The 25,185-nt window shown below is 47.2% G+C and overlaps 4 protein-coding genes across 6 annotated transcripts; 2 read left to right on the forward strand and 2 right to left on the reverse strand.

Moving 5' to 3' along the window:
- The first annotated feature begins 147 nt into the window (after positions 1–147).
- On the forward strand, positions 148–4,487 carry ptcd1 (pentatricopeptide repeat domain 1). Its single transcript, XM_076148052.1, has 8 exons — positions 148–776; positions 1,255–1,395; positions 1,657–1,875; positions 1,995–2,096; positions 2,434–3,102; positions 3,276–3,392; positions 3,614–3,796; positions 4,245–4,487. Exons 1-8 carry the CDS (start codon positions 336–338, stop codon positions 4,485–4,487), a joined length of 2,115 nt encoding a protein of 704 aa, XP_076004167.1. The 5' UTR covers positions 148–335.
- A 1,066-nt stretch (positions 4,488–5,553) lies between these two features.
- LOC142996881 (uncharacterized) lies at positions 5,554–11,793 on the forward strand. Of its 2 annotated transcripts, XM_076148002.1 has the most exons (20): positions 5,554–5,672; positions 5,862–5,970; positions 6,210–6,303; positions 6,518–6,668; positions 6,770–6,887; positions 7,034–7,159; positions 7,301–7,363; positions 7,601–7,720; positions 7,796–7,951; positions 8,070–8,123; positions 8,262–8,488; positions 8,578–8,657; positions 8,742–8,816; positions 8,911–8,988; positions 9,236–9,343; positions 9,934–10,039; positions 10,159–10,231; positions 10,875–10,935; positions 11,405–11,452; positions 11,544–11,793. In XM_076148002.1, the coding sequence occupies exons 1-18, from the start codon at positions 5,555–5,557 to the stop codon at positions 10,888–10,890; spliced, it is 1,872 nt and encodes a 623-aa protein (XP_076004117.1). In that variant the 5' UTR covers position 5,554; the 3' UTR covers positions 10,891–10,935; positions 11,405–11,452; positions 11,544–11,793. The 2 variants fall into 2 exon arrangements, with proteins under 2 accessions (XP_076004117.1, XP_076004116.1); XM_076148001.1 differs by having other exon boundaries at positions 7,601–7,951.
- Positions 11,794–11,989: 196 nt separating this feature from the next.
- On the reverse strand, positions 11,990–17,336 carry smcr8b (Smith-Magenis syndrome chromosome region, candidate 8b). Of its 2 annotated transcripts, XM_076148000.1 has the most exons (7): positions 17,068–17,336; positions 16,733–16,985; positions 15,594–16,006; positions 14,281–15,029; positions 13,589–14,038; positions 12,988–13,468; positions 11,990–12,708 (listed from the first exon to the last, which is right to left on the reverse strand). In XM_076148000.1, exons 2-7 carry the CDS (start codon positions 16,916–16,918, stop codon positions 12,261–12,263), a joined length of 2,727 nt encoding a protein of 908 aa, XP_076004115.1. In that variant the 5' UTR covers positions 16,919–16,985; positions 17,068–17,336; the 3' UTR covers positions 11,990–12,260. The 2 variants fall into 2 exon arrangements, with proteins under 2 accessions (XP_076004115.1, XP_076004113.1); XM_076147998.1 differs by having other exon boundaries at positions 16,733–17,336.
- Positions 17,337–18,727: 1,391 nt separating this feature from the next.
- mief2 (mitochondrial elongation factor 2) lies at positions 18,728–24,735 on the reverse strand. The gene is made up of 8 exons (XM_076148106.1): positions 24,599–24,735; positions 23,078–23,237; positions 22,710–22,875; positions 22,465–22,580; positions 21,446–21,622; positions 21,188–21,351; positions 20,406–20,558; positions 18,728–19,951 (listed from the first exon to the last, which is right to left on the reverse strand). The coding sequence occupies exons 2-8, from the start codon at positions 23,213–23,215 to the stop codon at positions 19,444–19,446; spliced, it is 1,422 nt and encodes a 473-aa protein (XP_076004221.1). The 5' UTR covers positions 23,216–23,237; positions 24,599–24,735; the 3' UTR covers positions 18,728–19,443.
- Positions 24,736–25,185: the final 450 nt, after the last annotated feature.

Here is a 25,185-nt window from a genome sequence, read left to right on the forward strand (position 1 = left end):
AGTGTAGTAGCGGTATTACTAACGATGATACACACAATTATTATGAACGAGAATGATGGAAATGACACAACACATATAATAATAATGACAAAGGAAAGTTAATTTAAGAATACAGTAGATAATATAAGTATATTTCACATCACCGCTACCAGCTCGATCGCTCCAGCACTTGTGCGATCGACTGCTCAGGTCTGATGTGTCACTCGCAGTAAAAACATGGCGGCGTCCAGAGTCAACATGCAACCTTCTGACTGTCAGATGTTTTAAACGAACATCGTTGGAACCTCGTCGTGGTTGAACAGCAGGTGGCTTGATATCTGAACTGACCTGCACGGATGTTAACGTCCATCGCTCGTTTGTGCGTCAGAAACGGGAGGAAAGCGTCGGTCCACGCCGCCTGCTTGCCTCCCGTTTCCCCGCTGAGGAACTCCCCCGACCGGCTGAATCTTACGGGGTCCCGACACCTGGCATGGCAGCGATCACCCGGACCCCTCACACCGGCTGCCTGGTCGCAGCTCCTCGGACTCACCGCCAGATCCGCTTCCCGAGGAGCCGCCGACCCCCTGGGCTCTGAGGACTCCGCTTTCGGCTCACTATCCGCCGATTTGTCCTCAAGGAGGTCGTTTAAGAAAAGCAGCCCGGACATACGGGATCAGGTAGAAGAGGAGGAGGCGGAGGAGGAGAGAGAGACAAGTGGAGCTCACAGGAGGCCCGGCAGGAGAAACACACAGTACTGGTACTTCTTACAATGCAAGAAGCTGATCAAAGAAAACAAGGTCAGTGCTGTGAATACTTGTGTTTATCTCATGGAGTAGAAATTCAGTCGCGACAGTAGCAAAGGTACAGAAGAAGAAATACAATATAAATACACACAAGAAACAATATATACACAAGAACCAGTATACACAATATACCATATACACACAATAGACAATATACACACAAGAACCAGTATACACACAAGAAACAATATTCACACTAAACAATATACACACAAGAACCAGTATACACACAAGAAACAATATTCACACTAAACAATATACACACAGGAAACAGTATACACACTTTACACAATACACCTTTGTATGTACGAGCAGAAAGGGAACAGACTCTTATGATGTTATTATTGTCATTATTATATATACGTATTTCACATATTTCATATATATACAACAAATAGGTTTAATCTTTCATTCCTCTTGTGTGTCCCCCCTCCTTCCTCTGTTTTGAACTCTTTTCTGTCCTCCCTCTCAGCTGCAGCAGGCTCTGGATGTGTTCAACATAGACATGCTGCAGGGCGAGAGGCTGCAGCCGGAGGAGTTCAACTACAGTGTGCTGATAGGAGGCTGTGGAAGAGCCGGGCAGCTCCAACAGGCCTTCAGGCTCTACAATGACGTAAGGGGACACTCAAAAAGCGGACTGTGCACCTTCCACGGTGTAGGAATGACCAAAGAAATCATCGCGAAGCATTCAAGTTCATCTGCTAGTTTCTTGAGAGAGCGACGGTTCATTTCCATATAGAATAATGATGAAAATAAGCAACAGTGGGTCAAAGTAATGCATGATGCCAATCGCAACAACAAACAGCTGTTGAGAACGTTAAAGAAAAAGGTGTAAGATCAGGGTCTGTACTCTGTGTGTGTGTGTCTCTATTAGATGAAGAAGAGAGGTTTAACCGCCAAAGATGCCACCTACACTGCACTGTTCAACGCCTGTGCTCAGTCGCCGCGGAAACAAGTCGGCCTCCAGCAAGCACTGAAGCTGGAGCAAGAACTGCGGCGCAAAAACTATCCTCTCAGCTCCATCACATACCACGCTCTCCTCAAGACACACGCCATGACCAATCACCTGCAAGCCTGTGTTCACATTCTGAGGGTAATGCATATATATGTGTGTGTGTGTGTGTGTGTGTGTGTTGCTTGAATATAAATTGCTGCTGTACTGAATTGTGTTCCAGTTGCCCTGACGTGGTTCATGCTTGTGTCTGTGTGCAGGAGATGCTACAGAATGGCCATGTTGTGACACAAGAGACATTTCACTACCTGCTGATGGCCTCTTTGAAGGACAAAGACGCAGGATTCAGACTGGCTCTACAGGTACATGCATGTTTAAAGACCCATAAGGATAAGGCAATGATGTCATCTAACAAAAAGCTATTTTGTTTCTGTCCTGTGCAGCTGAAATCTGCCATGCTGGATCTTTTGCTTCTTCCCTATAAAACCTAATTTTCATCCAAATACTATTAAAAACACACAATGCACCTAAACTGTTTATCTGTGCAACATGTTCTTCATTTTGATGAGCGAGAAACAAACTGAAAGGAAGAAATTATGCAGAAATATGAGGCTTTGACTACATTAGTGTGATAACTGAAATGTGGCCTTTTGCTTTTCTTGTAGTTTATTGATAACAATAACCTGATTTTTTTGTCAGGTTTGGAGTCAGATGCTCAGGTCAGGGATTGTTCCAGACTCCCAAAACTATAATCTGCTTTTGCGATGTGCTCGGGATTGTGGGATCGGCGACCCTGCCCTGGCTTCAAGTGTCCTGCTGGGGTCTGACTGGGAGAATCACAAAGAGAGGACACATGGAACCCTCGTCAAGTCTGGGAGTCAGGGTTCAGTGGACATTGATCTCATGGAAAGGCGGTTGTTTACCCAGCCTGGCGACCGCGGTGACGGCAGCCTATGTTTTGCACAGAAGGAGTCCTTCAGCAGACAAGACTCAAAGCAGTTGGTGCCAGTCAGAGCAAAGGAAAATGTCCCGCTGCCTTGTGAGTTAGCAGACAGTTCTACACCTCCTAACCTATTGGACTATTTTGAGGGGAAAAGGGGTGCGGTGGTCTCCCTCGGCACTGTGAGTGGAGCATCTGACAGGCTTGCCCTCATAGGAGGTGCTAAAGGCTTCTTGGGGAAGATGGAGGTGAATGGACTCTGCCCAGATCTCAGAACTCTGTCCCTGTTGGCTGACACAATGGAACCAGGAACGTCTCTGCAGATGCTTCTCAAGGTGGCCAAACAGCACAATGTGAAGCTTGATGTGGCCTTCTTTAACTCTGTGATCCGCCGTGCAGCCAGAGCTCGAGACCTCGATGGGGCGAAGGTATCTGAACACAACACCATTAACTCAACCCTGTGCTAAGATATATTTTTACAAAGACAGTCATCCTTATATTAAAATTAAATTCTATGAATCAGAATGTACTCCTGGATTAGTATAGATAATTGTTGAGTCTTTTTAAGTTTGTATATTTCTGTTTGCTGCTCTGTTTCCAGGCTGTGCTGAGTGTGATGCGACAGCGACACCTACAGGCAGACGTACAGACGTATGGGAGCCTTGCGTTGGGCTGTGAGCGATGGAAGGATGGACTGCAGCTGCTGAAAGACATGGAGGTGATGACAAACATCCTAGTGTTTAGTGTATTGATGTAGTATCTGAAGGGGAATACTGTTTAATAATGTGATGATGTCAACACAGGCTGGACATTAGTGGAAAGTTTATCAAAACGGAAGTGTAGTGTAAATGGTAGTGAGTGCTTCCGTGCAGTACATGAAGACAGTAAGACTGGACAGAAGATCTTCATCTTTACCTGCGTGGCGTTGTGTTTTTGCAGGAGACGGGGCTTAGGCCAAACGTCTACATCTTCTCTGCTCTGATTGGCCGAGCCTCGCAGAGACTGGATTATATTTACCTTAAGAAACTCCTGGAAAGCATGAGAAACCTGGAGGTGTGGCCTAATGATGTCATCATCAAACAGCTGGAGTTTGCTGCCCAGTATCCACCCAACTATGACCAGGTAAGCGTTGGTACACGTGTGCACCCAAGAATACTGCATGTCTGTGTGGTCCAGAGGAAGAGGAGTTTATTCTACTAACCAGCAAAGGATCTGCAGACTGAGTGGAAATGAAGGATATCAATGTCTCCCTTGGCCCTTTTACTGAAGTATGTTTCATGTCTTTGCCACGTTTGCATCTGGACTGTGTGCTGTGTTATTTGTGTATGCTGGAAGAGGAAGTGGAAAAATAATGAAATTTAAGTTTCATCATGACATTAAAATGCCATTGGAATAATCCAATGAATTCAACCAATTTTACAGCGAATTACAATCCGCTCTACATTTTCCATTCTTTAGACAATGAACCAGTGCTCGATCATGGTTAGATCTTTGAAACACAACATGTATTTCTTCAGTGTTTTTATTGTTTTTATATTGTCCCTTTATCTCCCCTTTCACTTAATCCCAGTTCAAGTCCAGGAACAACTATCTCGTTCACATCAACGGTTTCCGTGGTTACTACCAGGAGTGGCTGAGATCCATGCCGGCCGAGAGCGCTGATGAAGAGCCAGAGCTTGAGTCAGGCCTCACTGTGCTGAAATCAGCTCCTGATGATGGGCTGACGGAGGCTAAGAGGAACGAGACGGCAGCAGCAAGGAGATATTTTTCACGCAACAAGGACAATAAAAACAAAACTCTGCCATCTTTGTGATGTACACACCATACACACACCACACCATGTCCATACAATAACTTCTGCTCTTCACATCAGATTGCTTTCCTTCATATTCAGCTTTTCTGTGTAGCACTGGATGGAGTATTGTAATTTGAATTGCAATTAAAGGAAGTTGTATTCATGTTTTAATACAAGCGCAACTGTATTTCACAACAGTAATCACTCGAATGGTCTGTTTTGACTTGGAATCCTAGAGACATGGAGACCACAATTGAGAAGACTGATGCTTATTTTTTTACCTCAAAAATGATCAAATGAGGTGTCAATTATGGGTGAAACCAATAAACCAACACACTTGAAGCTGGTGTTATAGCGCCATCATCCGGCCGCTTCGTTTTTTGCAGGTGTCAAGTTAGAGTACAGTGGACTATTTCATTTGGCTGCCATTTAAATCAAAACAGTAAGCAATATCCAACACTATGGCGTAACTTTTGCCCGGTTTAGTTCAGACACTTCGAGAGAATTCGAGACACAAGAAGTTGAACGTCAAACGCCTCCATACGAAGAAGTTCCCTATCAATGTCATTAACGTCCAAAAGGTGGCGGTAGTGCTACACCCACGATGGTAGCTGGCCTGAAATGTGGCAGGAGAAGAAGAACAGGACCACTATTTCCTGTAATGCTGAGATTTGACTACACGGCGCCAAACAAACGAAACGAAACAGTCCAGGTAAGACAACACGCTGTCTTACAAATTAAAGGCCAATATTTAAACTCGCTGTCTTAATTGAGAGAAAGTTCACGTTTACATTTTGACTGTTACTGTTCGTTCACGTAGTTTGAACAGTTTCCTGTGTGTTAAACATGGAAGTCTAGCTGGTGTAGAGTACGAAGGAAAAAGTTTGTCAACTTCTGATGCTTTGACAATGGATTTTAACGACGTTAACAGAAAACTGAGATATGCGAAATGTCGATGAAAATTGCTTTGTATTGTTTTTGTCAACTCGGGTTGTGAAACGAGTATTGTGAACTGAAAATGAAACACGTCTTTGTGATTTGACGTTTGTCTGCATTTCTTCTTTGGTGCCAGATATTGCTAAACTATGGACGAAGGAGCAATAATCATCCTCAGTGAAGATGATGATGATGACGTGGATTACGCACGATTCTGCAATGAGTCCTCGGTTCTAATCGTGGAGGAGGAAGTTGTACAAAACAGAGGTAACTTGCTGGCTCATAAAGTACAGGTGGATGACGTCATTTTATATTCATTTAATATTCAAATAAGTGCTCAGTGTTTGGGTGCATTTGTGCTCTTGATGATGATTCTCCACTCTTTCATTCTAGCTTTTCCTTGTCACCCATCTACACACTTAACATCTTCTATGCGTCACGGTTCTCTGTTTCTAGATTGTGCTGCAGCTCCCACTGTGTTGGACGAAGACCTGGTCGTCACCTTCACCCGCCGCGCAGACGTGTTGCCTCATGCACGTTACGACTGTCCCATACATCCCTTCACGTGAGCGTTTAACCACACAGGCCTTTTTATTAATGCACCTTCTGGAACGTAAACAATGTCTCAACAATGTGTGAAGTCCACAAAAAGACAAGAATAAAAGAAATCTGTGAGCAAAATGACTAGACGTATCGAGGCAACATGCTTTACTGACATACAGTAATACACACAGTCTCTCTCTGGAGTGGCAATTAGTGCTCTGTGACACACACATACACACTCCCTCTATTCTGTCCACGCAGGGCTACAGATTGTGAAGTCGGCGTTCCACTGGCCGGCAACCAGCTCGTTTGTCATCAGTGTTACTGCTACATCTGTGACAAGCCGGCGTCATCGGTACGTGATGAGGAGTGTGTGAGACGCTGCTTAGAGCTTATTTCACCATCCTGCGTACCACACAGCAGTTTAAAGTGTTTACTATTTTGTGTGTGTGTGTGTGTGTGTGTGTGTGTGTGTGTGTGTGTGTGTGTGTGTGTGTGTGTGTGTGTGTGTGTGTGTGTGTGTGTGTGTGTGTGTGTGTGTGTGTGTGTGTGTGTGTGTGTGTCTTTAGTGTACAGTGTGGTGTCACCAAGGTGTGTGCCACTGCAACAGCCACAAAAAGAGTGACTACTGGAGCCGCCTCAGAAACATGACGCTGCTGGGCACACTGGGCACTTTCAACCTCACCTTATCAGAAATAGACACGCAACTCCGACATGCAGGTACGCACACACACACACACACGGGTGTGTGTGCACTCATGATAACACAGCGTTGGTCTTGGCATATTGTGCCACTCTGAACGTGTCCTCTTCTTGTGCAGAATCGTTGCTCCAGAGTTTTAGAGTGGATCTCTCGTCGGCGTTTACTACCTTCGTGAAAGGAAAACCAGCAGAGGAGTTTGATCAGAGTCAGTCGACGCACAAAGGTCTCATCCACGAGTGAGTGAACAGCCGAGCACACTGTGATCAGATGTGTGACCTCTGTGGCGTCGCCCCCGTCGCTCACTCTGCAGGCCGCCTGTCCTGCAGCCCCGATCAGTGAGAGGAGGAACGTGTTGTGATGTGCGTCACTCTTTGTTTTACAGTTACACGCCCGTGTTCGAGTGCGTGTCCTCGTTTCTGAACAAAGCAGATAAACACGAAGGCAGAGGCGCGGCCATCATGAGACTCGGAGCCGCTGAGGATTTTATTCAACATTTCCACGTCCAGGGGTACGAACGCATCAAAGTCTCTGTGTGATTTGAATGATTGTTACATAACGCCTACTGTTCAGCACTCCTATGTGTGTTCCGTCTTTCAGTCGACGTTTTACTGACGGCTCACTCAACATGCATGAATGTTTGTCTCTGCAGGACTGTCACTTCAAACTCTCCTATGATTGGTGTTGCTAAGGCCAAGATAATGCTACTACAGAGGTACACATACACACACACACCACCATTCTTGTGTCATTGTAGGTCCATGTATTTGCTGCTCATCTGTGTGTGTGTGTGTGTGTGTGTGTGTGTGTGTGTGTGTGTGTGTGTGTGTGTGTGTGTGTGTGTGTGTGTGTGTGTGTGTGTGTGTGTGTGTGTGTGTGTGTGTGTGTGTGTGTGTGTGTGTGTGTGTGTGTGTGTGTGTGTGTGTGTGTGTGTGTGTGTGTGTCTTTACAGGGTATTAAGCTCACTACAGAAACAGATGGTGACTGAGTTGACAGCTGACTTCTCCATGAAGCTACAGGATTTTTACAAGAAACTCTATCTGGCTCCTGAGCTGAGGAGCATGAAGAACAGGTGTGTGTGTGTTTGTGTGTGTGTCCTCTTCGCCTCCAAGATTGCATGTTCACAGTGTGTTCTTGTGTGCCGCAGTCTGTGTGTGCGTCCGTGGAACGACGTGCTGCTGGTGTCTGTGCTGAAGGGGCAAAATGTCTCGGGTGTCCGCAAGGACAAAGGAAAGAAAGACGTGCTGATCGAGCAAATGCCTGTGATTCTACTGAGGACAGAGCTGCTGCAGAGGCAGAACAGGTATAGAGGGGACACACACACACGTTCCCACTGTCAAGCTGTAGGCGCACACACACATACACACACATACACGTTCTTTGTGGCCAAACCTCTCCATGTGTCCACGTTGTGTCTGCAGGTACAGAGAGCTGAGTCGCTACCTGCGAGTGGTGCTGGCCGATGATCCCAAACTGTGAGTGGCACAAATATGGTAAACATATATCTGGTGTGTGAAGTTGAGACTGAATTGTCAGTGTTGATTCCTGCAGCTCATCCACTTTCAGTCAGCGGTGTTCCTCTATCCTCCCTACACTCTGCCTATGTGCTGCAGGTTCCAGCAGGTGCAGGACCTGGTGCCTTTCTTCCTGTGTAAGGGGGGCGACTTCTTCACCGCTCTGCACTGCTTCTCCGGCTCACTCAACGGCCCGGCCGCTCGCTTCACCCCGCGCCTCTTCCTCGTCTACCTCCACATCTTCGGCACGGCGGCGGCGCCCGACCTGACGATCGCCCATTCGGGACAACTGTGCGGTCCTGACGCGTCGTGGCAGCCCGTCAAAGGTCAGAATCAAAGGGGACGACGGCGTCTTCCCCGTAAATCCCCAGCAGGCCATTTGTGTGTGACGGCAAACTTCACTCTGCTCTGCTAGATGCGGTGCCACTGAGGCGGCCCGACCTGGTCAAGTTTGCTCTCCGCGTCCAGAGGTGCTGCCCCGCCGTCTACAACGATGTAAGCTCTCCACCGTGTTCATCAGGGACGCCCACATGTTCAAGTACACCACAGCTTCTGATTTTGATGATCTTCTCCTTCCAGTCTCAGAGTTGGGCCCACCTGCTCAGCATCTTCAACACACCTGCTCACACACAGCCCAGCGCCACCTTTTTACAAGTGTGTATTCTTCATGTCTTCTTCTGGTTCGGTCGTTTCTGATTTCTTTGTTGTACTCATGCTGTGTTGTCTATTCTCCATCTTTGTTCTTTAGGTTGCTAAGGATGCGGTGTGGTCGGTGCTGCTTGATCAGGAAGTGTCCAACATACAGATCCCGCGATTCTTTTATGAAGTACGTGCTCTAGATGTAGATGTGCACACAATCACCCACGCTCCATCATGTCCTGTATCAGTAGTGTGTGTGTGTGTGTGTGTGTGTGTGTGTGTGTGTGTGTGTGTGTGTGTGTGTGTGTGTGTGTGTGTGTGTGTGTGTGTGTGTGTGTGTGTGTGTGTGTGTGTGTGTGTGTGTGTGTGTGTGTGTGTGTGTGTGTGTGTGTGTGTGTGTGTGTGTGTGTGTGTGTGTGTGTGTGTGTGTGCAGGATGTCTACTCGGAACAGGCCTTGCTGCTGTTGGTAACCGGGGCTTTAGGCTTCAGAATCCTTGACTCTCCTCTGAGCCCGGCGCTCCCTATCCTCCTCACTTATAAGGTACTCTCCTCATCCTGACTGATCCTATGATTAGATGTGAGTGAGCGATGTAAGTAAACAGAATTATAAGGATGCTGCTGACCGTCTGTGTATACGTGATGTCACACACGAGGTCTATGAGCCTGGATACATGTAAAGTACTGACTAATTACATAAATAGATTTAGTTTAGTAGAGTACAATAGAAGAGTTTGTTTGTTTAGTAATGGTAAACCAGAATTTCCTGTTTGGTGACTTGAACTCTGAAGTCTAATATAACATGCAGTGCCTCAGGGCGTAACACATCCCAGCCCTGCCAACCCTGTCTTACAGTCGGTAAGAGACAAACACCACCTAAAAATGGAAAAGCCTCAAAACCAAAACAAAGAAACGTAGTGAGAGATGAGTTGGAGATCCCAGGATCCCGTCTCCTCCAAAGGTCCGGTGTACAACCAGAGCCATAAAACCACCGCGGTGAAAACATCCCTGCATATACAGCAAATGTGTCCCGTGAAAGTGAAGCACATGTTTGAGAGGAGGGATCAACACCAAGAGATGTTTCTCTCTGGAGCGCTGTTGGCTTGAATCTGATGAAGTTTTCTGCTCCCACAGGAAAACGTCTGGGCATTTGCGTGGCTGTGTGAATGTCTGGCCTCCAATGTGGAACGCATCCGCTCCTTCTACCAGGAGCTCACACAGGAGATCCAGAACTCGACAGGTGTGTGTGGAATGATCCCCCATAGACCGTGTGTGTGTACAGAGCTAGCTAACAGTGAAGGTATTTGCTTCATTATCAAACGGTAAACCTCACTGGAAATTCCTCCTCGCCTTCCTCAGATGCTGATTATTCACTGTCCTTCCTCCACTCCATCTCTCCTGCTGAATCCTCCTCACCAGGGAGCTGCGACCAGTGAGTCATGTTTCATTCATAACTTGGTGCAGTGAAAGAGAGGGGGTGGGGGTGACATCAGCGTTTGTGCTTGGGAGACATCAGCTGTTCCTGAGTCAGCTGATGTAGTCGGTGGATTCAAGTGAGTTTTCAAAGGGCTTTCTCGGGAGACGGACAGACAGACAGACAGACGGTCTCCACAAGGCCAATATGTTCGACTTCGAGTTAAAGCTCGTCGTGTGAAACCTTTGCTTTCACTAGAACCTGTCAATACTCTGGGTTAATGTAGCCACTCTCCATTGATTAATATGACATGATGGGAGGAGCTCAGCTGTGCTTTGAGTGATTCCTATGGGGAGTGAAGGAAGGTTCCTTCCTTCACTCCCCATAGAAATCACTCAAATGTAATCGGCTCTACTAATGTAAACAATGAATGTTGCGTCCTTATTTATAAGTGTGGATGTAAACAGCGGTGCAAGGCTGTGGATCTGATGTGTTGCCTTGTTTTGCATGTCCTCTCCTGATGGGGGTGGGGATCAGCACCTGCTGTAAGTTGTTCTGTCGCACAGGGTCTGTTGAGTTTCCGCTTCAAAATTGAGATCAGGCGGTTTGCGAATGCTGCCCGAGCCGCCGAGTGACCGCCCCCCGCTTCTTCCTCTTGTAGGCGGTCCTGCAGCTGACCGGCTCTGCCTCTCCCAAGCGAAGAGCTCGCCCCAGTGTCACCTGTGAGTCCCACTGTTCTCATCTAACGGGCATGATAAATGTCTCTACACACTACATGTACTCTAACCTCATCTAAAACACAGCCACTAAAACTGTTAGAGTTAAATGAACACCTCTGACATCTACAGCTTCATTAAGGTAAGATTTAGTGCATGACCCACAATTATAATGGATTATAACGTTGTGTAAGTATATGTGATGGGTCGGCCATGATTGTGTGGCAGCAGCACTGGAGTGTGTCGGAGCAGTTTAACCCAGTGATCCTTCTGTCAAAACAAACTGTGAGTGCAGTGAAATGTCTGCCCCATAATCTTCACTTTGGCCGTCATCAGCTTCTCCTCCGCTGCCCCGTCGGGTGCAGGCCTCATTGCATTGATTTGAATTGCCTGGCGAGCCTCATCACACTGTTTCCCAGAGTCCCGCTCTAATGAAAGCTCCGACGTGCCTTAACTGTGTCTTTTATCCACTCAGGCTCGATCTGCTGTTACTAGCTGTGTTAACGCCTGAAATTGAAAAATTGTAAGTATTTCTCTTTTCATTTTCAGATTCCAGTCACGTCTAGAATCACTGCTAATAACCGCCTCGCTCTCTTTCCGTTCCGTGGTCACAGCTGGGCCTGATTTCCACCCCTGGCAAACGTGGACGCGGTGAAGCACTCGAGAGCGGAGCTGCTGGCTGTTCCTCTGGTGTGAGACACTTCTGTGGACCCCTGCTGTGATCCTCTCCCTGGTGCTGAGCAGAGCTGAATGACAGTGCCCCCCCACTCCCCCCCTCCTCCTCCTTGTATTAGTCTGCTGAATAACAATGTCTTGATTCTTAGGTTATTTAAATGAGAAGATGATAACGGTTTCTTTTCTGGTAAGACATTGGATATTTCTTTATTATAAATACCCATAAAAGACAAATGTGGGTCATCTCATCGGTAAATAAATGGGAAAAGATGATCCGAGGTGTTGATTTGCTCTGACTTGCTTAGTTGATTTAGACATTTAAGAATTCCAGCATTGGATACGTTTTACAAACAACATATACACTCAAATCACTTCATATCTGCAGCTTAAAATAAATATTAAAACATGTACAGTGTTGATCAGCAGTAGGCTGTTTATCTTCAAATGTTACAGGAGTCATGTCCGGAGCCTTCATAAGTCTTTTAGTGAAGGACCACAGATGTGCCCTGTCCAGAAATAATCCAAAAAAACACACCTCCTCCTCCTCATTCCTCACATGAAGCATGCAGATTAAAATAGGTGTGTAAAACAAGTGTTCAGACTGACAACACAGTAACTAAGACAGTGGTATTATGAACACAGGTCACTATAAAACTTTATGTTGCGTTTGTGTTTCGATGGAGGTTCACTGAGCTGTGAGAGATCCTTAAAACGGGCGGCCCACGACCTGCATGGTGCTGTCTGATGAGGTCAGACAGGAAACCCATCACTCTCAGATCGCTCTCGCTGCTGCAGACTCCCTGTGTGAGCGTGGAGTCCGCTCCCTTTTCAGCGTCTTTCCCACCGTCTGAGCTGGGACGTTGTAAAACAGGATTAAAGGTGTACAGCAGAGCCTGGTTGGTCAGTGCGGTCAGGCAGCTCTCTAGGTGCAGCAGGTAGGTGCTGCCTCTGCCGATGCTGGTGTGAGGGTGGACCATTCTACCAATGATGGAGCCCGAGTAGGACGGACAGCGCAGAGTCCTCTGGTCCAGGTCCAGCAGCGCCAGGTAACGACTGTACCGAGTCAGAGAGGGAAGCATGCCGGATAGGAAGGTGGAGGGAGATCTGGACATACAACAAGAAGGCGAGAGGGAGGAGATTAGGTTGCATTAAAGGACAAGGAAAGGGAGGGAGACTGAGCAGTAGGAGAGGAGTCTTCTGATTTGTGTTGATGGACTTGAATGAACAGCATTTTTGTTATTCAGGCATCACAAGACAGTTTGACATAGAAAAAGAGAAGTAGAAACAAAACTTCCAACATTAAGCAGAAAATTAGAAAGTATCTTCTGAAAAATACGCTGCAAAACACAACAAGCCCCAAGTATAGAAGGAGCAGCGTCTGACCTGTGTATTCCCATCAGTCTCCAGGTGAGCAGGTCAGCCAGCTGAAGGGGTGTGGTCAAGCATGGCATCACAGCGTTTCCATGGGGACCAGGGGCAGGCAGGAAGAGACTCAGGGCCTCCACCAGTTTCCTGACCGAACTCGCATCTCCTCCAATGATGACCAGCGGCCGACCGCTCAGCAGGCAAAACAAGGCATGCTGGGAAAAGGAGTGCTGCTTCAGGAACCTGAGCGCTCTGAGCCCCGCCTTCCTCCTCCTCCTGTTACTGAGAAAACTTTGGCAGGTAGAGAGGAGGCCTGAGACGCTCGTGCAGTCAGACGCCTCATCCAGACTCAGCAGCCTGAGGGGAGCGTAGGGTGACGGCCATCTGCTGACCTCGGCCAGGGCCGTGGGAGGAGCTAAAGTCACATGGAGGTCAGATGATGATGGAACCGTCTGCTGAACATCTGAGCACTGCAGCATCGGCTCCACTGTCTCTTGGACTGTGTGGTAAAAAACATTTACACAGTTCATGTTGATAGAGTTATTGTCTAAAACGGCCAGTTGTACATAAAATGAGGGAGAAAAAAGCAATCAGTGAATTAGACATGAACGGTTTTTACCTTGTGGAGGTGTGGATGTATCCTCTGGATCACCATCTTCATCACCATCTTCATAGATTTGATTAGTCTTCAAAGATTCATGGGGCATCTCCTCTCTGATCATGACCATAGTGTTGACAGCTCCTTCAGTTGGACCTTCCTCTTCCTTGACACGTGTGTCCTTCAGCTCCTCCACTTCTCGGATCCTTGGCTCCTCCACTTTGTCGACGCCACCGCAAATGTGCTCCGTCATCGTCTCTTTCACGTCTTGGGAGCCATTACTCAGACTCTGGTGCTCTGCTTCCTCCTCTGTGATGGCAGTGAGGTCATCTGGAAAGATGGACTCTGTGGTGCTCAGGACTTCGATGCTGTCCTCACTGTTGGCACGTCTAGCGTACGCTCGCACGCGTCTCACACCCGTGTCTGCTGGTGCATGTCTGACACAGAAGTCTGTCATCTCAACATGAGCTTCTGTTGAAAAGATGAGAGAGTCAGTTGATCCAATAGGGAGAGAGCATACACACTGGGTCATGGTTCAGGCTATACAGAACTGACTGGGTTTTGGAGTGTGTTCACATTGGAGATGTTCAGAGTCGCATAAAGGTAACAGTGACAGAAACACAGCTACTAACATTAGTTGTTGTAATGTTTCATCTTGCTGTAAAGGGGAAAGTGTGAGTCTGGTCTGTGTGTATGGGTGAGGGCTGCTGTACCTCTGGGGTCTGATCCAGCCACAACATGCTGCGTCCGGTAAGACTTCTCAGTCCCGAGCACTTCAATGCTGTCTCCACTGCTCACACTACCAATCATCTCTGCAACATTCAGGTCAGGGGTCCCTGCATCCCCTTCTCCTGGCTCCATTTTGATTGGGATCTCCTCCACACATGAGTAGAATGACTCCAGACTTGGTAGTTCACCTTGAAACCCCCCGAGGCCCCTCTTAGCTTCAGTGGCCCTCTGTAGCTCCGCCTCCAGGCTCTCTCCTTCCTCCTCTGTATCCTCTGGGTTCCACAACTCAAACAGAAAGTTGGTGAATGTGAGCATTCTGGACAACGAACGTGAGACATGAGCAGCACGGAGGAGACTCCCATTGCCACGTAGGCGGCGCTCTGTGTCTGCAAGCTGCTCCAACGTTAGGGACAGGAAGTAGCTATCACTAAGTTCCTCTAGTGACTTGAGATGATCCCCTGACTTGCAGGAGGAGGAGCTGGATGTGGAGGGACAATGCTCAGGTGTGAGAAACCCAGTCAGGTCAGTCAGGGAATCTGCTGGGTCGTAGGGCAGGAAGTCAGGCTGTTGGAGCTTCCTGTTTGGGTAGGAAGTAACCTGGCGGAGGAGGTCCCTGTGATCTGAAATGGAATGCTGCACAGCTGCGAGCTCATCTGCTTTCTCTCCTCCATCTGTGATGCCATTGGCTGTCCTAAGAAGCTCCGCCTCTAGCCGCAAAGTGGTGCAGGTGCATCTGTGAAACAGAGCAGAGCTATGAGCATCCACAGCATCCGGCCCAGTCCTGCCTGAGTGTGGGACTGTGGGACTGTGGGACTCGTGCAGGCAAACCTGTTTCCACCAAGGAACTGACATCTTTTAAAAAGCAAATCAGTTGATAGTGATTTTTAATATTAAATAAAATAAACATAAATTCACCGATGAGAACTTGATGGCAGTGTTTATGTAACTGTATATTAAAATGCAACAGCTGCTCCTGGTACACATGGGTTCATTTCTAACTCAGTGAGACTCAAAGGCTGTTGACAAACCTCCAATCAACATTGTGCAAGTTTAATAATCTATAATCTAGTCTATAATAGCTCTATAGTCCACAGTCTGAGCCTTTTAACACACAGCAACACAAACATCTACAACCTTTTCATTGTTAAACAGTCATAAAGTGAAGTGACTCAGAGGAGAACAGGTCAGAGCTCAAGTGACTGCAGCAAAGGAGGAAAACAACCCCGCCTCACTAAAACACAGTGTAAGTGTATGCTGCAGCAGTTTACAGTGTGAAGGCTATACATCCTGATCTTACTCTAGTTTTTGCAGTTTCCTCTGCAGCTCCATCGCGAACGCTCGTCTGTTCCCCGTCTTGAGGCTGTCAGACGCCAGAGAGAAGCACGTGGACAGTTCAGAGAAGTGTTCCATCAGCTTGGCCTGGTCTGAACACACGTAGGCCATGCAGAAAGGCCGCACCATGCCCCGCGCCTCCAGGTCATACAGGGTCAGGTGGTGAACATACGCAAACGCATCCTCCCCCGAGTCTCCCAGGATCACTTTGGAGTCCTCGCTGAAGTTGAGGCGGAAGCCGGGGGAGGAGAAGTCGGTCGGGGTGGGGCCCGATGCCTGGTAGTCCACCGACATGATGCGGACAGAGAAGTGGTTGAGGTCGAAAGATCCGACAACTCTGGGGTCGTCGGGTATCGTCAGCACAGGCTTAGGTCCCACCTGGACAGAGATGGACAGTCAAACTACAGTGCAGGTGAGAAGTACCACTGCATGTTACTTAGATATGTCCTCTTGAAGGAACTGTGCCTTTCCTCTGTGGGCTTTTTGTACTTTTTTACCCCACTTTTTGCAGTTGTGCTCATTTGTTACTTTGTGGATTCATATTTTACAGTCAACAGAGGGATAAGATCAAACATATGACTAATATCTCCCTCCCTATCTTTCCTCTTTCTGTCTGTCTTTCTTCCTGTGGTCTGTCTTTGTGCTTCCTTATTTCACCTTCCTTGTGTATTTTAGTCATTGCCTCTCCTTTTTCCTTTCTTTTCTTACGTGTAACCTTAATTACCTGCCTTGTGCACTTCCTCACCTCTTTATAATCGACCCATTTCTTAGCTTCTGTCCTTCGTTTCCAACATTATTCATTATTTAAAAGTTGCAGGATACTCGGTGGGCCATTTGCCGGAACACTAACTCGAAATACGTCCTTGTTTCCGTCTTACTTTTACGTTCTTTCTTCCTGTCTGCCCCTTTCTTTCCTTTTGATACAGACATTTCATCTCAAAGCATTACAAAGCTGCAGCAGATTTGTGTTTTTTTACTTAAAGTCAAAAACTGTTACTGTTTGTACATTTATTTTTACTTCTAATAATTGTTTACTTATACTTTAGTCTACTAAAAACTGGAACTTTTCCGTGTAGTAAGACAAAAATACACACACACACACACCTTCTCTGAGAATTCCGCCACCAGGATGAAGTCCGAGTGGAACCGGGCTGAGGTGACCCATGGGTGGGAGCGAGGGAACAGCGGTACCGACAGCTCCTCGGGTAGAGCCTCGGCATCTCGCTCCCCGCTGCCGTCTCCAAATAACTCAGCTCCGGTGAAAGGCAACAGGTCCGGCGACCCGATCATGATCAGCCCGCGGAAGGGTCAGACCCCCATGGAGGACCGCGACTCCGCCCTCACAGCCGCGCTGCAGCTACCAAACACCGGGGTGACAACAACCTCGACAGGCTCTTATTTCCACAAGTCACCCGAACCGGTTCAGGGTAAAAACTCACCTGTCCGCTTCTAGCTCCGGTCACGTAAACGCAACTATTTGAGGAAGCTCGGTTCTAATAACAGGGAAGCGAAAGTTCCGGCGGTGATCACAAGACTAAACTTTGTCCTGGGATCCGTGTTCCACGTTTGGTTTTCAACCACCAGGACAAGCCGCATTTCGGTGTGAAGCTTCGCCTGCATGTCATGGAGCTGCCCGGTAGAGTGAGTCCTCTACACCCATATTTAGCCATGTGACAGGCCGGGCCGGGCTCCGTGGACCCGGTCACTGCTGTTGCGAAAGCGGCTGACCAGAGAAAAACAAGCGGGGAGGTCCTTTCAAGGTAGATGCATAGACACAGACTTCCGGTCATGCTTTTCACAATAATACCCAGTTTATTGTTGTTTTTTTGGCGATTTTACGGTTGTCAAATTGTGGGAAGCACCCCACGGTTGGACACTAGAGACCTCTGAACATTTCGGTAGAGAATCAAAACAATTAAAATGTATGTAAATTAAGATAATTTGATAATCTTTCACAAATGAATACAAATATTAAGTGGAGTTATTGTTCTGTCTGAGTTAAGAATGAGATTTAATACAATGGAAAATAACCTAAAACCAGCACACCTGTCAGAGTGAGTAGTGATGGAGACCCTCTATTAATTCTGCGGGGGTGAAGTCATAACCACTCCCCTCTGCCTCTCCCATATAAATCCCATTTTGAACAAGTCCCCTCTGTTGTAACCAACCCCCCCTTCTCCCTCTGGCACACACTTTACAGGCACATCTTATTTCAAATTGACCTGAGTTCATGTCTGACTCAGTGCAGCTTGACACATTTGTAGGCGGTGTAGGGTGAACTGATGAAAGAGCTCTGAGCTCAGGCAGAGCTAAGTGTGAGGAAATGCTCACACATCATCATGACTGATGACACATGATCATGCACACAGAAGACTGCATGCCGAAACCGTGTGAGCTGACGAAAATATGTCATGTAAGTGCTTTTAACTTGACCTTTTTACAGGCCCTGATCTAACACCTTCAAGGCCTCAGTCACCACAAATCTTCCAGCTTTTGGGGAATCCTACCCCGACCTGTGTGTGTGTGTGTGTGTAAGGTCATTTAAAATCTGCAGGATCACTGGCGCCTCAGTTGCTTAGTGTTATATTAAAACTTGTGATTCTTTTGGAAAGTTACAGGATACACTTTGCTGCAGCATCTCACCATTATTCTAAATGAGTTACAATCACAGCAGCAGCAGCAGCAGCAGATGTTCTACTCGAATCACTGGAAGGCTGCAGTGTCTAGTGACCTACTCATCTGTGTAATTCACTGTTAGGCCTGATTACCTTCCATCACTTTCAGTTAAACACCTGGCTTGTACAGCACAACAGTGTATCATAATGTGGAATTAGTGGCTGTTCAGCATTACCTTTTCAAAGGCGTTGGGATCAGAACCTTCACTGCTGACTTTTTCCATCCAGCCTGAGGGTGGCGCTGTTAATTAGCACTTTGACGTTAAACTGTTATGAAGTTATAGAATCAGTTTATTGCTTCTTCTATAATTTTAGTTCACTTGTTTTAAAATCTCCCATGTAGGATGTCTAATGGCCAAGCAGTAAACAAAGTCACATCTTTCTATACTTCTGCCTCAATTTGCTAACATAAACCACCAGTGAGCAAGAATTTAAACAAGTTCTCAAACTTTTATTTTCCGGGAATCTTCTTCCACAAAATTGAAACACAAAGTCCACATCATTCATTCTGTATTTAAAAGCAACTGCATAAAATACTGAGGGAGCTTTAGATTAGTTTACACACTTACAATTGGCAACAAAGTGAAAACTAGAGATATTGCACAGTTCACCCCTTCAGCGTGCGCATGTCGAGTTAAATAAGGAACAATCTAAGTGCAGCAAAGGGGGGGGGGGTAGGAAGAATGTATGCACTCTCAGTACATAAATACTGAACTATATGGCCGTGTTCAACTTGCTGCTCCCAAACAGCTCAATGCCACACAAACAAACGGGTTCTACGCAGCTTTGATTGTGTGAGAATGCTGAGATGATTAGGCACAAACTGAAGAATTATTGCAATCGTCTTAATAAAAATACATTCCCAGCTCTGTTCCTTGGCACGATTCCTTTATGCTGATGTGGTTTACCGTCCGCACGCGATCGGTCTCCTTCCACGGTCTCTTCATGGTACCTGCCATTCTGTCGATCCAACTCTATCCTCTTCCCTTGCGTCACAGAAAGATGGGGGAAATAAACGAGGAGGAGACCGGTGAGGAAATACGATGAAGACTCACTTTCGTGTCAAATCAAACATCTTTCCTTTAAAACCACGTTTTGTCAGGAGAGAAGTTGCTGAAGTTCTGTATGTGTGCAGAAAGGCTATATGAGCAGTATTTCGGGCTCTGACACGGCGCAGTAGAGCATGAAGCCCATCTGGTCCACCTGATCCTCTGACAAGCCGCTCAGGAGGTTGACGGCGGGCTTGAAGAAACTGTGCAACGCCCCCTGCTCCAGGTAGCCGATCAGCTCCGTGATGCACTGCTGGAATCGCACGTCCAGGTTGCTCTCCGACCAGTCGCTCTCCCGCTCGCTGAGGTGCAGGATGAGATTGGCCAGCGGCGCGGCTCGGAGCGCTCGCAGGGCCGGGTTGTGTCGGCACGCCGCTTTGAGGATTTTCAGCACGTGCCTGCGCTGACCGTCCGAGGCGTCCAGCTGGGCCAGGCGCTGGGTCTCCCACGGGTAGAGCGACAGGTGCCAGGCGTTTCCCCAGGGAGAGGTGAGCTCGGGCTGGGCGGTCAGAACCACGTCCCCTTCTCTCAGCAGAGGCAGCATGGTGATGAAGAGGGTGTGGGCGGGGTCGCCTGCTCCTCCCTCTACGTCTCCAGACCTGGAGGATCAGAGAGAGGAGGGACGGGGACACGATTAACAACCAATGGAGATGAAGAGAAGACATATCAGGAGCAAAACCATTTAAACTCATCTGATTAAATACTTTGATAGCAGCATTTCTAAAGTCAACTTTGTCCCTCTCCACACGTAGACGACAAACAAAGCACGTCCTACAACTGAGCGCTTATTACAAACAAAGCACGTTGGTGGATCTGATTAGAAACCCAGATGTTGTGGCCAGATGTGCACTCGCTGGCTCGTGATAGTGTTATATCTCATTCGGCCTCTGGAACAAAAGGCACCATCATCCCAGAAACATTAGAGAGGGAATTCTGGGTCTTGAGCGGTGATTTGAAGCCGTTATCATGAACATGGCTTCATCAATACTGTGTTTTGTTGGTCGGGGGTTCGTCTCGCTCTGAGCTGTCAATCAATCTGACGCAGACACTGACCGTATCTCCAGCTGAAGCTCCGGTCCCCCCAGCACAGGTCTGACCAGGCAGTCCAGAGTGCTGCTGATGGACGGCCAGTTGATGGTTTCCATGACGGCCTTACTGAACATGCTCACGACAGCTTCTGACGACAGGTAACCGCCCACCAAGAACCTACAACAAAACAAACACACACACACACACACACACGGAGATGGCTTTATAGGCTCAGAAGCACCGTCCTACATCTGTTACCACAACTTAAGTCATTCGTAAAATAACGTTCGGCTACACTTCTTAGATACACTCTCACACAGCTGAGTGACATTTGCAGTCATCCTCTTCTCTTGTGACCTCTGACCCTTGGACTATTAGGAGAGCAGTCAAGGATCTGGACATCTGACCTGATCCATTCTCCTGTGAAACGCGTGTTCATTTACTGATGTTTGCCGTCATTTGGTTGGTCTCGGTGCGTTAACGACCGTCTCCGTTTCACAGTGATAATCATTAACCCGGAGGCAGATAACAGCCAGAGCACCAAAGCTTCCTGCTGTAAAAGCCTCTCACGTGATTACAAAAGAGTCCCAGAGGAATCAGTACAGTCCTAGTTTGGAGCAATAAAAGCCTTCAGCTGTGCTCCTTGATTCCTCCGTTGAGCCAGGAGTCCAGCCTACCTGCACATAATACTGTCACACGTCTGGAGTGCAAAGGTAACGATGTTTAACACCTCTGTAACAGGCCTGTTAAACCTGTAACACAGGTTTAACAGGCCTGGTTTCACGTTCTGGATCATGTGTGTGCACCTGTCCCAGTAGCTGCAGCCTCGGGGGAAGTACTCCAGGTTGACCCGTCGAACCATCCAGTGCAGCGGGTGTGTGAGCAGCGTCTCCTCTCCTGGGATGAGACGCCACAGAGAGGCTTCCAGCTGAAGAGGCACCAGCAGACACGCGTGGTCTGGACTTACGACCTTAAAACACACACACACACACACAGTTTATCCCCAATGAGCATCGAGCACCTTGCAAACTGCATTGTGTGTGCGTGTGTGTGTGTGTGTGTACCTGCAGGTTATCCAGCAGTGACCCTCCCAGGCTCATTTCTCCCAGAGGCATGTCAGGGTGACGCCTGTGCAGGAAACCCTGGATCTCCATGCAAATCTCCAGAGCCTGAGCCTGAGCCCTGCGGACCTCCTCTGGACTGAGGGACGCCCGCGTGCGAAAGTACTGCTGCAGGCGCTCCTGAACAACACACACACACACACACACACACACACACACACACACACACACACACACACACACAGACACACAGACACACAGACACACACACACACACACACACACACACACACACACACACACACACACACACACACACACACACACACACACACACACACAGAGAAAATAGTAAACACTTTAAACTGCTGTGTGGTACGCAGGATGGTGAAATAAGCTCTAAGCAGCGTCTCACACACTCCTCATCACGTAAAGCTACCAAACACTAGAGCGCTGCAGTTGCATTATTGAAGGGAAGTCTTGCGTACATTATTCAAAGCTGCTTTCTGCTTGTAAGCACACTTGGAAGGTTCCTACAAAGAGCAGTTTCACACAACATTTGGTATTTCCTGGTGAAGTTGCTACACACCTGAAAACCTATAAACCATTAACAATGCCGAGCTCTGTCACTGCTGTCCCAGATGCAGGAGGCCAGAGAACCACAAGCTCTGAGCGCAACTGTGTGTGGTCGCCCGCACTTCCGTGTTCTGTCATCAACATTTTCCGAGCATAGATCACTGCGATGACTGAACCGCTAGGGTTTCATCAGAGCTCCTTGATCCTCACACCAGCCTGAAGCCGACTGGCGCTGGTTTAATGTTCTGCTGTCGTGCACGATCACACGCTGCTCTTCCATTATGCAAGGCTCTTTGGCTCCGTGTTGCCAAAGCGGCTGTATAGCGAAACCTTTCTATCCTTTAACCGTTGAGCTTTACAAACACTTATAACACAAGCTCACGCAAACCAGCAGACGCTGAACAAGAGCTGCTCCCATAAAAAACAACCTGTCAAAGAGGACATACCTGCAGAGTGAGGACAGACAGCTGGAGTCTCTTGGACTTGGGCTCGGACTTGGGCTCAGCTTTGGACTCAGTCTGCACTGCCACAGCGGAGGACTGAGGTTGTTGGCCCAGGTCAGCTGTTTGGAAAAGAGGTTCAAACAGCTGTGAACGGCCTGGAACATCACTAGGTTAGAACGATTGGAATGAAAAATTATGATTACGTTTTGTGCATTCTCTCTCTAAACGCGTCCCGACGAGGCCCGTACCTTTTTGTTGTCTGGTTGCCTTAGCGACGTGTTTCATCACCACGCCCTCTATGCCTTTCCTGATCATCGTCGGAGAGGCGGAGACTAAACTCAGCTCTTCCCAGCTCTCCGCCATTTTCTGCTCCACCTTTTCCTCCTCTGCTGCGCGGCCGGCACGTTCGATCAGCTGAGCACAAAACCTCAGGGTCACACATGGCAGCAAACTCGGCAATGCTGTGTGCGTGTGTGCGTGTGCATACGTAAAGAACATAGTAACTGAGGGGGAACAAACCCGAATGACCTAACTTTTGCTTGCTGTGGCCCACTGAGAAGGAAACCTCCTCTGGACTAAAGAGAAGATAGACTGACAGTAATAAGCCAACACTCACATGTTTGACTGCCAGCGTGGCGATGCCCAGCACTGCAGCCCCACCAACTCCCAGAACCAGCCGTGCATTGGACAGCAGGAAGTCTATCACCATGGCGATGCCGTCCTCCCCTCGCCTCCTACTGCCCTGGAAGTTCATTTCCTCTTTGTCTGTGGTTAACCTTGGGAAAGAAGAAATGGGAACTCTCAGCGTTAAATATCTCGCCTGGAGCAAAGACCGGGGCTTTCAATATTCATTGGACAATGCATTTATCCAGAACAAAATAAACAATAGTGGCATTTTATTAAGTGTAAGTAGAGATATATAATGTGTTGTTCTAGCTGTGATATCCACACTTCACAGTCTGATCAACTTCACACTCCATTTGTCTCACAGCACAACTGGTGGGTCTGAAATCAGGTGAGTGAGCTCGGGGGTTTCCAGTTTCTGGAGCAGACGTATATGTTACCACCGTATAAATACAACATCAGCTTGCACAAAACTGCATGTGCGCTATATTTATCATATTTAGCCTTCGATATCTGAGATCCAGAAATAGCCATGGGACAACACTGGAGGCCATCTCTACCTAACTGCGTTTCTCATCTCCTTGCCAGTGCATCTTCCCACCGATGGAGTCGTGCTCTATTTATAGAAGCCATGCATGCCTGAGCCACGCTGGCCTGGTAAAATGTATAAACCACCTCTCTAGTCGGGTTACAGCACAGCGATTACACTTTGAACACGGGACCACAGTTCACTTGTGTTTGACGGCGCATTACTGCCAGACCAAACATAGGACACCTGATCCTGTCACAACTCTGAAACTAACAGTTCCACATGCAAATAAGATGGCGTCTGCAGCTTACTGATAAGCATATGGCCCCGTCGGACATTCACTCTTTTAAATGTCCAGTTGTGGTGAGGAGGAGGAGGAGACAGCAGCAAGTTCGCTGTCACTGTACAGTGCAAGAAATGAACGCTGAACGATAAACGTTTCGCTTAGAACGGGAAAGATGTTGTTCCTGTGCTGACCACGGGTGGCAGCACTGCTCCTACCTGGCTGCGCTATTAAACATTACACACCATAGAAGAAGAAGAGAACGCTAGTTGTGTGTATTGACATATTTTAAACAATATTGTGCTATTTAATGACGTGTCGCCTCCACGGCAACGTTGTTGAGGTGCGTCAAATAAATACATTGAAAGATGAAACAGTTTGGCGGTGATTTGTCCCTTGTGATAATCAGTATCACTAACGGGCCGCCTCCTCCTCCTCAGCGTTAACTTTCTGACATCAGTTGAAACATCCAAAGTGTATTTAATTAAATACCAGAGCAGCAAACTCGCTATTCCGTCATGTGTGGGTGTCTACAAATGAAGAACAGCAGAGAATAGCCGACAAACGAAGCTAAATCAGCAGCATAAATAAGCAGTAAGCTAACGTAAGTTGGTCAAACAAACGCGTTAGTTTAGCGTTAGTCGGTGACAGTTAACTCAACATTAGCAGCGTCTCTACACCTTTCAATACAGCACACGTACCGCTCAGTGAGGGGAGGAACGCCGCAGTGTGACCATTAAATGCTGCGTTCTGTGATGACACTTCTCGCTGCCATAAGCTCGGTAAATACCACCAGCTAGCTGTCAGCTGTTGTCTGTCTTGTTCGTGTTAGAGCTGGTTTCAGTCAGACTATACAGTGCAACACCGCTCCAAGCGGACAGGATCTGAAATTACAACAGCTGTTCGCTCTCATGGTTCTGTAGTCTTATGTAAAATACCTACGTTTATGATTGAATAGGATAGGAATATTTATAACATATATTTTACATACTTCACATACAAATACAAACGTTGTACTGTTAAATTTTAAATATATGCTTTTTATATATATATATATATATATATATAAAAAAGCATATATATATATATATATATATATATACTTTTTCCATTTATATATATATATATATGATATATTATATATATATATATATATATATATATATATATATATATATATATATATATATATATATACATAAATGGAAAAAGTTGCCTTTGATTTGTGTCTTGTCAGGATCTGTTCTTACTTCTTACACAAGTGTGTGGGTGCGCCGTGTGATTCAGT

This window comes from Genypterus blacodes, unplaced genomic scaffold, assembly GCF_046128005.1.
Source record: "Genypterus blacodes isolate CSIRO-AG114 ecotype Tasmania unplaced genomic scaffold, CSIRO-AGI_Gbla_v1 ptg000039l_1, whole genome shotgun sequence".
NCBI lineage: Eukaryota > Metazoa > Chordata > Actinopteri > Ophidiiformes > Ophidiidae > Genypterus > Genypterus blacodes.